This window comes from Eleutherodactylus coqui, chromosome 5 (assembly GCF_035609145.1).
Source record: "Eleutherodactylus coqui strain aEleCoq1 chromosome 5, aEleCoq1.hap1, whole genome shotgun sequence".
NCBI classification, from domain to species: domain Eukaryota; kingdom Metazoa; phylum Chordata; class Amphibia; order Anura; family Eleutherodactylidae; genus Eleutherodactylus; species Eleutherodactylus coqui.
The window spans coordinates 156,160,782-156,176,162 of record NC_089841.1 but is presented as its reverse complement, the minus strand read 5'-3'; the positions used below and the strand labels follow the sequence as shown (position 1 = coordinate 156,176,162).

Below are 15,381 nucleotides of genomic sequence, written 5' to 3'. Positions count from 1 at the left end.
CTTACCTGGATGCTGGAGTAGATAGGCTTCCACAAGATTATTAAGAATGTGGTTTTTACAAATACGTTCCACTGGACATCTGCATGTAGGGCAGAGGGATGAGCGCTCCATCCAGCCAGAGTAACAGGCAGCACAGAATGTGTGCATACAAGGCTGCAAACTAAAAGGGATTGTTTGATTGTAAAATGATGGTATATCCTCAGAATAGGTTATAAATATTAGATCGTCAGAGGACTGTCATCTGGGACCTTTGCCAAATCAGCCATTCTCTGGGCTGGTGCACCAAGCTAATTTCTGCAGGAAGCAGACAGTGTTGTTCCCACTGCAGTGGCCCCGCTTGGTATTGAAGGCCAGGCTCCCATTCATTTCAGTGCAAACTTTGGCTGTCATACCAAGCCTGCCCACTGCAGTGGGAACTGCGCTGTCTACTTTCTTTAGAAATTGACTCCGTGCACAAGCACACCTGCTCAATGAACATCTAATCTGTATGGGAATCTCTGGCATCAGACTACTGCCCATCAACTACTGATGACCTATCCTGAGAATAGACCATCAGTTGTTTTTAAACTAGACAATCCCGGAGAATTTCCTGCAGAAATTCCGCCTGTGCCTGCTGCCATAGGATTGCAATTAGTTTGTCTAATTTAAAAATGACTGATGGTCTATTCTCAAGATCATCAGTAGTTGATGGACAGTAGTCCAATGCCACGGACTCCCATACAGATTAGATGTTCACTGGGCAGGTATGCTTGTGCACGGAGTCAGTTTCTGATGATAGTAGACAGCGCTGTTGGCTTCCAATACCAAGAGGGGCCACTGCAGTGAGAACAGCGCTGTCTGCTTCCTGCAAAAGCATAATCAATTTAAACATATTGAAACACATAAAACTGATTAGAGCCTCATGTCCACGGGGAAATTATATTTAGCAAATCCGCGCGGGAGAAAAACCGCAAACCTGCATCCCATATGAATGCATTGACCATCCACGATTAAATAATTGCAGATGGTATTTGAAGCGATTTGCGGATTTCATGCGCGGGGGGGGGGGGGGGGGGGGAGCAGCATGCTTTATTTTAACACGGATCATGTGTGTGGGAGCTCATAGAACTCATATCTCAATTGATCTCCCGCATGATTTAAAAAAAAAAAAAAAGACAATTAGGTCCTCTGTCCGCGGACGATGGAAAGTGCCGGCCCCTGTCCACGAGCGAAGATTCATTGCGATTCTCCGCGGCCAGCCTATCTATCAGATAGGGCTGACCGGTGGAGATTCGGCGGCGGCTCTTGCTCCCGTGCGGTGGAGTTCTGCCGCGGGACTTCGCAACGGCTGTGGACAGGGGGCCTTATAGTGCATTCACAACAGAAATCTGCAACATATGCGTTCCCTTTAGTCAGTCATATGTTTTACATAGATAGCAGTTAATCATTAAGGCCTTGTCTTTACTGGACACTATTCCACTGACCTTTGAACAGTGTAACAGAAGATAAAGAAGAATGTAAGTTATATATACGTTTGCCAAGTACTATTCTCCGTTTCTAATTCATGTAACAATGCAATCTTGCCGTGCAAACAACATATGAATGTACAAGCGTATATCAAAGATGTTCATAGGAGACAGGATGAATTGTATATTTACAAGTTTTATGCTCATAGCCTTCACAGTATGAACACATTTTTAACAATGATAAACAATGCTTTTAATGGGGCAATCATCATTACAATCTCTCAGTGCAGAACAACAAACATTCTAGCATCCACATAGACATGGCTGCGATACAAAACATGAAAGAACAGCGAGCAGAAACATCTGTTAATTTACCTAACACAATCATGCAGCAATTCCTGGCAAATAATGCAGGTCAGGGTCTCTTCCATTTTGTCTGGCTTCACACTAGCTGATTTAGCATCTTCAGATGTTCCTTTTGAGTCACTGAGAAGTGTGGGACCATGAGAGCTTGAACAGTCAGTTTCTAAATGAGAAGACAGACATAACTACACTTAAAGCACACCTAATATTCCAGTTGACTTTTCAGAATAAGCTGCCATGTGTACATCAGGTATAACATCATTCTGGCCATTATATAACTTGTTTCCTGCATTTTCAGAATTTTTCACCTCTGCAGGCTGTGTATCTACTTTTCAGTTGTCTCTGAGCTAGTGGGAGCAGTCTAGCCATCTTCTATAGACTACTGAATGTGAACACAGTGTATTTGCTCTCAAACTCTATGGCACACACAAAGAGATACCGGCATGTAGGACACTAAAGAGGAACTGAGAAGTCTAGGTGTAATTCCGGTAGCTGTAACACAGTAAGCAATCACTTATTAGCTGCAGATATGTATGCGTGAGTTACTCTCCCTCTCCTCTCTTCTCCATAAACAGCTATTGGCAGCATGAGCTGCTCCCTCCTATACTTTGTGTTATCAGTGTTATTATCTCTGCTAACGGAGACAAGCTTCACAACATCCAATAGAAAGCAAATTAGAAGGATGATTAGAAGGATCCTACAGGGATTTTTCGGCACAAAAATGTAATTTTAGGTAAAGTTATTTGCACTTTGGTTCATTATCACATATGCACAAGTTGTCAGAAAAGTTAGTGACCATTTAATATTAGCTAACCTTCATAAGTATCAAGACATCTAGTGGTTTACAAAGATCTAATGCACTGTATGACAGATTTTGGAATAGTCGAACGCTAGTTGCACATGGGCGCTCACCATATTGTTGCGAGAAAATTGCAAAAAAATTACATCTTTTTTCCCGTGATTTTAGAGCATCAGAGCTGCTTTTTACTCGCAAAACCATAGTCGCCACTTGCAATTTTCTCACACTTTTTTTTGTGAGAAAGACAATAGACTTTCTAATGATAAAAATGCATTGCATGAAAATCGCAAATTCGTGTTTTATGATACAATAAAAAGTAGGCTCCATAGGGAAACACGGGAGATTTAAACGCAGAAAGATAGGACATGCCGCAATTTTTTTTTTTTACGCAACATCGTATGAGTGAAAACATTTCAAATGTGAAGGAAACCACTGAAAAGCACGGGGTTTCATAGTTCTGCATTTTCACGCGCTCTAGCATTGCACGAAAATTCAGCGATCTTCTCAGCCGCGTGAAACTAGCCTAAAGCCCCATTTACACGGGATGACTGTCAGGCAAACAATTCCCGACACTCGTCCTTGCATGTACTCGCTCCCGTGCTGTTGCACAGGAGCGAGTATAGTTGGCTCGCAGTGGGGCGGCTGGAAAAGATTTTTCCCTCACTCTCCCACGCCCCTTTCCATTCACTTTAGCAGCAGCCGTTCAGTACTGAACAGCTGCTGTTTACACTGAACGATCAAAAGCGATTGTACAGGATTTTAGATTTTATGCTGCATAAACTAGTGTAAACAGCAGCCGTTTAGCACTGAACGGCTGCTGCTAAAGTGAATAGAAAGGTGGAGGGCAGAGCGAGGAGAGAAATCTCCTCTAGCAACCCTACTGCGAGCCAATGATACTCGCTCCTGTGCAACCTCATGGAAGCGAGTACATGCGGGGACAAGTGTCAGGCATCACTTGCCCAACAGTCATTCTGCGTAAATGGGGCTTCACCCCAGATACTACAGATTTTCTTAATCTCCTAATAAGCAATATTTCGGTCATAGAGGACTAAACACATTTTCGCAAATTTTCTGCACACGGTAGTTTAAACAGGTTAATTTCTTGGGCTATCAAAATAACTTTTTTTGTAACACTTATGGCTTTTTTCCCATTGATATTTTTTAGTTTGATTACTTGTAATGTGTACCAAACGTAAAACCATTTTAGGTTTTAATTCTTTAAATTTGCAAGTTCTTATTAAAATAATATATTATAATGTGTTCCCTGTTTGTATTGGATTATTTGATATGCACAGTTTCCGCTAACTGGGGTGGGTATGGCAATGTTTGTGTTGGCGTGGTTTAGTCTTTTTTCCTTATTGGTATGTTAATATATTTTTTAACTTAATATGTCCCTCATGAGGTAATAGAAGAGCTCAGAGTGAGTCATCAGTGCAGGAGGTAGGGAGGAGGAGAGGAGTCTGATAAGTGGAGAAAGCATTTTCTGTAATAAGATATATTACTTGTGAAAGTGGTTTTTAATTGAAGATAAACTATTAATTAAAAGGGTTTTTTTTAGTGATATTTGAAGTACAGATCATGTACTTGATCTAAACAAGGCTTGTTCTTCATCAATCTTCTTCAGTGGATATCCTCTCCATGGTCCAGTTTATTCCCCCAACACAAAAACAGACATCCTAGGAATGTGTTTGTATGTATCGTAGATAGGTGAAAACTGTACTAACGATGAAGGGGAAGAGGATGATGTACATTAGCTGAACAAAATACAGACTTTACGCTCAACTTCGGTTGATTTTACTGTATCTTTAAAATGATTTTACTGTATCTTTAAAATGATTTCAACATAATCTAAGGTAGGGGGGTGCGTTAAAGCAGTGTTCAGATGGGGTAAATTTGGTGCAGATTTTTGGTGCTCTGAAAATCTGCAGCAAATTTCAGTAGAACATGAGTGAATTGGGATGTCAAAGCGCCACACATACAGTGGATACCTGTGTGGATTTTAGACCAGGATTTGGTTTTCATATTGTGTTGCTGTTTGCCTCAGAGTTTTCAATGCAAAGGGTAAATCTTGTGGATTAAAAGTACTCAAATCCCAAGTAACACATGCAGATTTTGCTACAAAATTCTAGACTTACATTTCGGCCACATCCAGAGGTAAGGTGTTGCAGATTCCACCAAGAGAATCAAAGCATTATATATAGTACAAAGTATGTTAAAGGAGTTTTTAAAACCCCATACACATGTAGCAGATATTTTCGCAGTAGATTTTCAAACAGTGAAAAAACATGACAAAGCAGCACTAATATCCACACCTACATATTTTTTCACATACGTGTGACAAATTCTGCCATGTATTTGCAACTTGTATGCACTGCCACTCAAAAGTGAAATGCCTAATCAGTTTAGGGGTATTAATAGTCTTCTGCCCAGGATAAGAACACTACTTGAAGTTCTTAAGGCTCATTTACATGCAAGACAATCTTTCAAATAATTGAAAGACTGACAGTTCTAGAGATCATTTTGCATAAAGTACTATTGGGCACAAATGCCCATTAGCACTTTATCAGCTTCATTTGCATGTAAATGAGCCTCCAGCAGCTGTTTGCAAATCCCAGCATGTGGTCTGGACTTGCACTCAGCTGCATTGTCTTCACATGGGCTGCGCGGGCTGCCAGCTGAATACAATATAATCAGCTGCTTCCTGCTATCACTTTTTAGAATGAACTATGGATTTCATGCTCATCTAAAAATCATCGTTCAGCCGAAGAGTGAAGGATGGAAGCATGTACATGCAACGATTATCACTCAAAAGCCCTAGTTTGAATGAGTTTTGAGGGATAATCGTTGCGTGTAAATGGGGCTCAAGTTAGGCCGGCTGCACACGGTGCCCCCAGAGACCCCAATACTTACCTCCGGATCCGAAGTCTCCCATCCCGCATGATGCTTCGGCGCGCATGCACCGCAGCGTCATGTGACACGCCGGCCGTGTCATATGACACACCCACAGCGCCACATGACGCACCGGCCGCGTCATATTACGCGGCTGGCGGGGAAGCAGTATCACGCTATCTTCCGCTGTGCTACAGCGGAAGATAGCGTGACGGATGGGCTTCCATTGACTGCAATGGAAGCCGTCCGCGCGCACACCCGCGGCAAATAGAGCATGCCGCGGGTGAGGACAGGTGATTTCATGGTGCGGAATTCCCCGATGGAATTCCGCACTGTGAGCATTGAGCTATTAGGTTCAATAGAACCTAATAGCTGCGGGCAACATGGCGCATTTCCGCCGTGTATTACGCGGCGTAAATCCGTCCGTGGGAAGGAGCCCTTAGCCTTCAAGGTTTACACTGTATCAAGTATCTGTATTTAGGAAACAAAACACTAACCAACTTTGAGCTTCTTTTTGGGAGGAGGATGATTATCTTGCTCCTTATTGGACTTCTCTGTAGTAATCTGATTTGTGTCACTTGTCACACTTGTGAAACTTTGTCCACCACAGTCCACTTTGGATTGTTTGTCTTCTTGTGGTTTTGCTGCTGTACAAGCAGCATCTGTAATAAAGGGAGCACATACTGTACTGTCGAACAGTGTAAATACATGCACATACTACGCACGAGTAAAAGGAGGACTCCTTTGCCACAAAGCCTTTCCTAATACTGAGAGAATAAAATATGCTAGGAAATAGGTGGCTTTGAATTGCATGTATGCGTATATCAAGCCAATTTTACAAACCTGCTGGAGATAGTTGAATCTGCATGGAAAAAAGTGGCTCTTGGGAGGAGGTAGTGGGAGTGCTGTAGAGGTTAGAGGTGGACGTGGAAGGCTGAGGTTCCTCTGACGTCAGTGATGTGTCTTGGAAGGGAGACAATGCCCGAGTTGCATCTGCTTCACCTGAGGTATCTGGAAAAATGTACAACAGATTAAGTGCTGAACTGAAACAAAATCCAACTGCTTGACAAATATAGAGTTAAAGGGGTTGTCTCGCGAAATCAAGTGGGGTTAAATACTTCTGTATGGCCATATTAATGCACTTTGTAATATACATCGTGCATTAAATATGAGCCATACAGAAGTTATTCACTTACCTGCTCCGTTGCTAGCATCCCCGTCGCCATGGTTCCGTCTAATTTCGGTGTCTTCTTGCTTTTTTAGACGCGCTTGCGCAGATGGGTTTTCTCCCTTCGGCTCGGCTCAGCAGCATCAGCGTTTTGGCTCCGCCCCCTTGTATGCGTCATCACCTAGCTCCGCCCATGACGTGTGCTGGTTCCAGCCTCCTGATTGGCTGGAATCGGCATGTGACGGGGGCGGAGCTACGCGACGACGCGTACAAGGGGCGGAGCCAAAACGCCGATGCTGCTGAGCCGAGCCGAAGGGAGAAGACCCATCTGCGCAAGCGCGTCTAAAAAAGCAAGACGACACCGAAATTAGACGGAACCATGGCGACGGGGACGCTAGCAACGGAGCCGGTAAGTGAATAACTTCTGTATGGCTCATATTTAATGCACGATGTATATTACAAAGTGCATTAATATGGCCATACAGAAGTGTATAACCCCACTTGATTTCGCGAGACAACCCCTTTAATCTTAAGGAGTAAAGAGCATGTTTTGTTTGTATCTTAAAATAAAAGTTTACTTCACAGATTAATTCTTAAAGGAGTTGTCCAATGATTATATACCAATTTACTGTGATCACACAAAACATAAGCATTTAAGTAATTCCCATTAAAAAGTTGTGTGTCTAGATCAGTCTTTACCAAACAGGGCTTCCAGCTCAGGGGTTTCCCAAAACACAGCATCAACAAGACCTGTCACTTTTTACGAAAGAAAAGAAAAGCATTTCAGCCTGTACCAAGATACCTAGCAAAGCAGCCAACATGACGGCACAGCACAAGAATTATAGAATGCTTTAGGGCCCTTTTACATGGGACGACATGTCGGGCACAGAAACCCAACAGGTCATCCCAGTGAGGATTGTTCCTCTGTTTCTTTTTACATAGAAATGAACATCAATGAATGAATGAAGGTGGAGGGGGCCTGGGATTGTTCCAGCCCGCACCCGTCTCTATTCACAGTTAACAGGCAGTTGTTCAGAAACATACGATTGTCTGTTTACACGGGACAATCAGTCGTTCAGTTTTATGCATGCATAAACTGAGCAATGAATGGGAAGTGAATGAATGTTTATCGTTAAGTCAAGGAACGCCTGTGAGAGAGCAACCTTAATCCACGCTGGGTATCAATTTACACGTCAACCTAACATTACAGATATTAGGTCAAGAGTCCTGTATTCTTAAATATAGGTGACTTTAGCAAAAGCAACACGGATAAAAAAAAATAAAAAATGTAGAAACGTATCACAATTAATTTAAACGGCAGAGGGGGGCGTGGCTAGACATGGAGGAGTAAGGTCGCAAGCTCCGGAGCCGCTAGACACCAGCAGACCAAGAAACAGCACAGAAAACAGCCCCACGAATGATGACCAGAGTGGGGAAGAGAAGAGCAAGCCAGACACACGCCTATAGATCCCCCCTGAGCAGATACTTGCAAGGAGCAAGCGCCGGAGCAGAGAAGAGACCCACCGGAATGGCGCCGGCTCTACACGTGGAGCCCGCGCTGCACCCGCTCAGGAGAACGGAGGCTCCCTCATCGCCGCTGCAAACGAGAAGAGCCGAAAACCACGGCACATCAAGGGGAACCCGAACAGCTGCAGAGCAGGGAGACGAGCGCGCCGACATCGGGCACAGCAGGAGCGCAGCACCTCCACACCACCCCGACGCCGGGAACAAGCAGAAAGCCAGCAGGGGATGCGGAGACACAGGAGCCAGGCATCAACGGGGCAGGGAAACTTACCAGCCACAAGATCCGGCATAACACAGCAGATCCGGCCGAAGAGCAGGACAAGGGCGCGGAGGCTCCGCTCACAGACTCCGAGGGAGCAAGGAGAGCCCCCCCTCCCCCATACATAATGGCGCCGAGGCACCACGAGGCGCGAAGAAGGCAGACTGCGGGAGGAGCGGGAACCCACTCGCCAGAGGAGGCTGCAGACACGGTCAGTAAGGGGAAAAGGGCTAAAGAGCAGGGGACAACACAGAAGTACCCCACCAACCCACCAAAGCACTCAGGGGGAAGGGGGGAAGTTGTGGTTGCCAGGCAAGGGCACAGCATCGTCGGGAAGACTCACACAGGAGGTACTGAGGCTGCCCTCACTCAGACACCGGAGGGTTTAATACCCACGATGAGCACAAAGAAAGGAGGGCCGCAGGAGGCGAGCAGACAAGGGCACCATGTCACAGCAAAGACAAGTGCACACAGTCAAGAGACAGTCCCTACCCAACCCAGAATGGAAAATGCAGATAACACTAAAGAAGTGCAGGAGAGCTCCATGTCCCCCCACACCCGATTCCATTGTACGGAAGGGGTTAATACAGGAGCCTACAGCAACGCATTCGGCCCTAACTCCCCACAACTACCTACAAGAGGGGCTCCAGATGACCCAATATCGCCACCCTCTGATGATTCTCAAACTCTACAAGCCTTGTGGGTCATGATTCGCGCATTACCTACCAAGACAGACCTAGAGAGATACAACTGCGGCGTATTGAAGAGAAACATGATAAAGCCATCGCCACAGTCAGTCACTCAGTGCAGGCCCTTACAGAACGGGTTACAGCACTAGAAGAAAACCCTGAGGTCTTGTCTACAGACTTCCAACAGCTCTCTACTATAATAGAAAAGCAGCAGAAACAGATTAGAGACCTGACCTTTCATCTTGATGACATCGAGAACAGAGGTCGCCGTAACAACCTAAAACTAAGAGGCCTCCCAGAAGACATACCCCCAGACGGGCTACATGAATGTGTAACCGCCATTTTCAATAAACTGCTGCAGCGTCCAGAGGACAGAGCAATAGAACTGGACAGGGTTCACAGAACGCTGGGAGGTAGAACACATAACGCTAACCTGCCTAGGGACGTAATCTGCCGGGTGTACTTCTATAGGCAAAAAGAGGAGATCCAACGTCTGGCCTGGGAAAGAGGTCCAGTCAAATTCCACGGAGCGGAGATTACAATACTGCCTGATGTCTCCAGACTGACCCTCAACAGCCGAAGAACGATCCGTCCCCAGCTCGAGGCAGCACGCAGAGCAGATGCCACATATAAATGGGGTCACCCTTTTCAGCTAATCCTCCGAAAGCGGGGACGCGCATCTTTATAGTCAGATCCCCAGCAGACCTGGAAGGTGCATTTCAGTTCCTGCAGGTCCCGGCAGTCCCGATACCGGACTGGACAGAACCCTGGGACCCTGCCCCGACACAACTCTGAGCCAAAAGAACCCCAGTGAGGAAGACACCAATGACACAAGCATGGAAACGGCCTTGCGTAACCTGAACATCGAACCAGAGATCTGACAACCATGTTCTTGTTAGTTTTCAAAGTCAAAATTCTTTCAGAAAGTGCCCTTAGATTGAAGCAGTCTCACGGCTGGCGGACTACACGGTATTAGATTCACTCACAGTTTCTCGGACAACTAGCGCTTTCACCTGTAGCGGCTAGGAGCTCCTAGGCAAGATTGCAAAGGAAAGAAACAACCACAAGAAGAAACTATTAAGGACTGACTATCTGATATATCAAGTTGAAAGACTTTGAAGCTCGGAGGCGGCCTTGCGGACTCGGTGGTCCTCCACGTTTCCCCCAGTAGGGTATCAGGGGCCCTGGTTTTGCCCTTAAGTGTTGGGCTGACAGGCTCCCTGATTAAATTATAGTTGCTAACCACTAGGCTGGTTAGAGGTTAATTTCCTTGTTGTCTTGTTCTCCCTAGTGTGTCTTGTGTCCCCCAACTATCCCCCCTCCCCCGATCTCTATCTTGACTATCCCCCTTATATTCAATATTTTTACCCCCCTCTTCCTCTGACAACCCTAAGGTACTCGGGCAACCATGTCAACAGATGCTAATAACTTGTTAATAGTGTCTCTTAACGCACAAGGTCTAAACGTTCCAGAGAAACGGTCCTCCATCCTCCATCTACTGTGGAAGAAGAGAGCACAAGTGGCCTTTATCCTGGAAACCCATTTCCGCACGAATGCCTGCCCAAGGTTCTCGGATGCCAGATTCCCAAATGTGTACCACAGTATGAATGCTGAGTCCAAGTCCAAGGGGGTCTCAATCCTTCTGTCCAACTCCATACCATGGGAACACGGGGAGACGCGGTACGATCCGAGAGGCAGATACCTGTTCCTTAAAGGTAAGCTCGCCAGCACACCAATAACATTTGCCGCAATCTATTCCCCCAACTCCGACCAGGTGTCTTTTCTCGAAAGGACCCTGGAGGACCTGGACGAATTCAAAGAGGGCACCCTGGTGCTAGGTGGAGACTTTAATGTCCCCCTGGACCCACGGATAGATACATCGAAAGGGTCAGACAGTATTTCTACACCTATACACCGCAGGATCAAAAGAACACTCCATAAACACCAACTTGTAGACGCCTGGAGAGTATTGCACCCCGAGACTAAAGACTTCACATTCTTCTCCCACCCACATAACACATATTCCAGAATTGACTATTTTCTCCTCCAGCATTCCACACTAGTGTCCCTAGTATCGGCTAGAATAGACAATATCACCTTTTCGGACCACGCCATGATCACGATAACACTGAAATTACCCTCGCTATACAACAGAACATGGCAATGGCGGCTCAATGAATCGCTCCTCCACGACCCAGAAATCTCAGAAGAGATCCACAAAACAATAAAAGACTATTTTACCCATAACACCACTCCGGATGTGGACCCACTAACGATATGGGAGGCCTACAAATGCGTGATACGGGGACTCTGCGTTAGCATAGGCTCCCGAATTAAGAAAGAGCGATCCGCACACCTCAAGAAGCTCCTGGTCCAGATCCAGGTGTTAGAGTCCTCCCATAAATCTACCCACAACAGCACTAGGGAGGCAGAGTTAACTCAACTTAGGGAAAAGGTTCGCTCTTACTGCCTGGGTCGGGCCAAAGCAAGCCTAATGAAATGTAAGCGCCACTATTATGAATTTGGAGACAAGCCCAGTCGCGCATTAGCACGAGCTCTGCGTACCGCAAGAGCACGAACGTATGTCCCACATATCACCGCACCTAATGGCCACATGCAGGTCCTACCTCAACAAATATCCGAAGCGTTCCGGGAATACTACCACTCCCTGTACAACTTATCTCCACCACAATCCAGCCAGGCTAGAGAGCAAAAGAGAGCCGTAATTAGGGAATACTTGCAACAGACTACAAAATATAATTCATAAGGACCAGGTCGGATTTGTCCCAATGAGAGAGGCTAGGGACAACACAACTAAAGCCATCAACTTAATACACATAGCACGTAAACTTCCCCTGCCGGTATGCCTACTGTCCACAGACGCGGACAAGGCTTTTGACAGGGTGGAGTGGGACTTCCTGTTTGCAACGATGACACACATGGGAATAGGACCTAACATGTTACAGTGGATCACAAGCCTATACTCCCACCCAACAGCAGCAGTAAGAGTAAATGGCCAGCTCTCAACATCATTCCCCATCTCGAACGGGACGAGACAGGGCTGCCCCCTATCACCTTTGATATTCATCCTGTGTTTAGAGCCATTACTGACAAAAATCCATGCTAACCCAAACATTCATGGGATCACCGCGGGAGACACAGAACATAAGATAGCTGCCTATGCAGATGATCTATTATTCTTCATTTCAGACCCACGAGTAACACTGCCAAACTTAATGACCGAGATCAAACAATACTCCACACTGACTAATTTTAAAATCAACTACCATAAATCAGCAGCGCTCAATGCCTCGCTCACACAACCCCAAATAGAGGAGCTCAAGGATTTCTTTTCATTCACATGGGCAAGGGACCATATCCACTATTTGGGGACTAACTTAACACCGAACAATGCGGACCTATACACGGCCAATTTCCCAGCGCTTCTAAGCCGGATCAGAAAGGATCTTAATTCATGGACCAAAGGTACATTCTCCTGGTTCGGCAGAGGGGCAATCATTAAAATGAACGTTCTCCCCAGAATACTATACCTATTACAAGCCCTTCCCATACATGTCCCAAAGGGATTTTTCCAACATCTACTCTCACTCATCTCCACATTCATCTGGGCAGGAAAGGCATCCCGGATTGCACGTAGCACGCTCGCCAGACCAAAAAAAAGAGGGCGGGCTGGGGCTGCCGGATTTTGCAAGATACCATCAATCGGCCCACCTTGTACAAATAATAGATTGGCACCGGCACTCCGCACTTAAGCAGTGGATAGCTATCGAGCAAGCCGTTTCTCCAGTGCCGCTGGTGGCTCTCCCGTGGTCTAGTGGCCCTAACCTGGAGGCGTTGAAGCACCACCCCACTATCGGACCAACGTTAACAGTAGCCTCCAAAGTATTAGAGAGGGCAGACATATCCCCCAGGCCATCCCCACTGTTCCCGATCTTGGGTAACACGAATTTCCAGCCGGGAGGGGAGAAGGGAGTATTTCATACATGGCTCACAGAGGGTAGATATAGAGCTGAACATTTCATACAGAACGACCTGTGGCTCTCGGTGGACACGTTGAGGGGACCTACTGTTCCAACCCCGCTCCCATTATGGCAGACATTACAGCTAAGACATTTCCTACAGTCACTACTCCAACCTAAAGCATTCTCTCGACCAAAAACAAAATTCAAATCCATATGTACCGAAGAGGGTCCCGCTAGACACACCTTATCCAGAATATACAATATTCTCACTTCACAACCGGAAGCCGCGCCCCCAAAATACATGGAGAAATGGGAAGAGGAACTGGGAATCAATTTTACCACGGAAGATAGAGACAAGATCTTTACTATCACACACTCCTCATCCATATCCAGTAGAATACAAGAATCTGGATATAAGATCCTCTCCAGGTGGTACAGGGTGCCCTCCCAACTACACAGGTTATTCCCATCAGTTTCCTCCACGTCCTGGAGATGTGGAGAGGGACATGGAACCATGTTACACGTCTTTTGGGACTGTCCGGTGCTGGCGGGCTTCTGGTCAGAAGTCTGTCGGATCTCCTCCAAATTTACTCATTTCTCCCTGCCAAAATCTCCAGCCCTCTTCCTCCTACACCATACTGATATACTGCTGGCTACATACAAAAAAAAACAAACAAAAAATAAAAAACAAACAAAACGGTGGTACGCTTCCTGGTGGCGGCGGCGAGGTCTTGCATTGCCAGGCTCTGGGGGCAGACAGAACCGCCATCACTGGCATTATGGCTAAATACAGTTAACTGGATTAAGGAGATGGAGGACCTTTCTGCGTCACTTAAGGGCACTCAAGAAAGTTTCCGCAGAACATGGTACCACTGGATAGTTTTCCAGGATTCAGAAGAATATCGCCAGTTACTTAACTAGCTAACCCACTCTCTCTTACCCAACTGCGCTTTCCTGTCTTCCCGAATCAGAAACATACTCACCTGTAACTACTGTTGTATACCCCTCATGTGTCCTGTTTGTTTTCATAGTTGTTATTGAATATATCATACAGTGAATATAGGTTCGAAGCCCCACACGGTGCACAATGGAAAGAACCACAGACGGAGCCGTGAAGTGGGGCAAGTTCTGATTTATTATAAGGCACCTTAATGGCATGTTTTCATGTTTTTATGATTATTTGAAAAGTTATCTAATTTACCAGTCACCTAATATCAAGGTTAACTGGAAATGCGAGTAAGATTGAACTTGAAAGTTGTAATTCAGTTCTTATGGAACTACTATATGCAAAAATAAAGAATTAAAAATTAAAAAAAAATTTAAAAGGCCGAAAATGAGCGATAATCGTTATGTGTAAACGCGGGCAGTTGTGCACTATTCTTTCAATTGTCATTTAGCCGGCAAAAAAAACTTGTTTGAGTACTCAAAATTCGTTCCACTTAAATGGACTTTTGAGCGACTTTTGAGTGGCTACACGATGGGTTTTGTTTGCCTTGAGTACAAGGTTTACTCATTATGCCAGGAGGAGACAATGGAATCCTGACGCCTAGATAACTATCGCATAAGCAAATGCCTAGCTGAGCAAACAACTTGTGGAGGAAATGCATACGATTAAATACCATTATCTGTACGTGTAATTTAATCCAAAATAGTCGGCAGTTCGTTCAGTCATGCGGTTGTTTGAGCAATATCGTTGCGTGTAAGAGGAATTTTACAAATCTGTAAAAAGGGGAAATTTAGGGATAAAAATGGGGAGGGAAAGAGGAAATATTGGAGCGTGTTCTGTAAGAAGATGTATCCAACTTTTTGGATTTCCACCCTAAATCCAGACATGCATGGCTGCAGAGGACTAGAAGGAAAACTAATATTCCAGGTGTTGGTAAATGGATTATAGGTATCCCTAACTATGGTCATTAATTCCTCCAGTCGTATAATATGGTTGAGGCAGGCTACAAATTCCGTTCTGGATGGGATAGAACACGATTTGTAATATTTAGGAATCAGAATTTTGGCTGTACCTGTCAAGTGTTGCATTAGCCCTTTCTTTGCCTTACTGTCCTTGTTCTCAGATCCTATCAGGAATAGGAGGAATAGAACTGTCATATACCATATTGTACAGTTCAAAGATCACCTTCCAGAAAGCTGGCAGTACCAAACAATTCCACCAGACGTGTAAACAGGAACCAACTACAGAAAGAGAATACCAACAGGAATCTGAAGTTGTCTTTTATGGAGAGTCTCTGGGCATTTATCTCCCCGAGA

At 45.4% G+C, this 15,381-nt stretch overlaps 1 protein-coding gene across 2 annotated transcripts in view; it reads right to left on the bottom strand.

Moving 5' to 3' along the window:
- The window catches only part of CHFR (checkpoint with forkhead and ring finger domains), a 62,700-nt gene that overhangs the window by 22,618 nt on the left and 24,701 nt on the right, over positions 1–15,381 (bottom strand). For both annotated transcript variants that reach the window (XM_066603443.1, XM_066603444.1), the window contains 4 exons: positions 6,340–6,507; positions 5,994–6,158; positions 1,821–1,971; positions 6–160 (listed from right to left, as the gene is read on the bottom strand). In XM_066603443.1, coding sequence (XP_066459540.1) covers positions 6–160; positions 1,821–1,971; positions 5,994–6,158; positions 6,340–6,507 — 639 coding nt within the window. The remainder of the gene's footprint in view (positions 1–5; positions 161–1,820; positions 1,972–5,993; positions 6,159–6,339; positions 6,508–15,381) is intronic.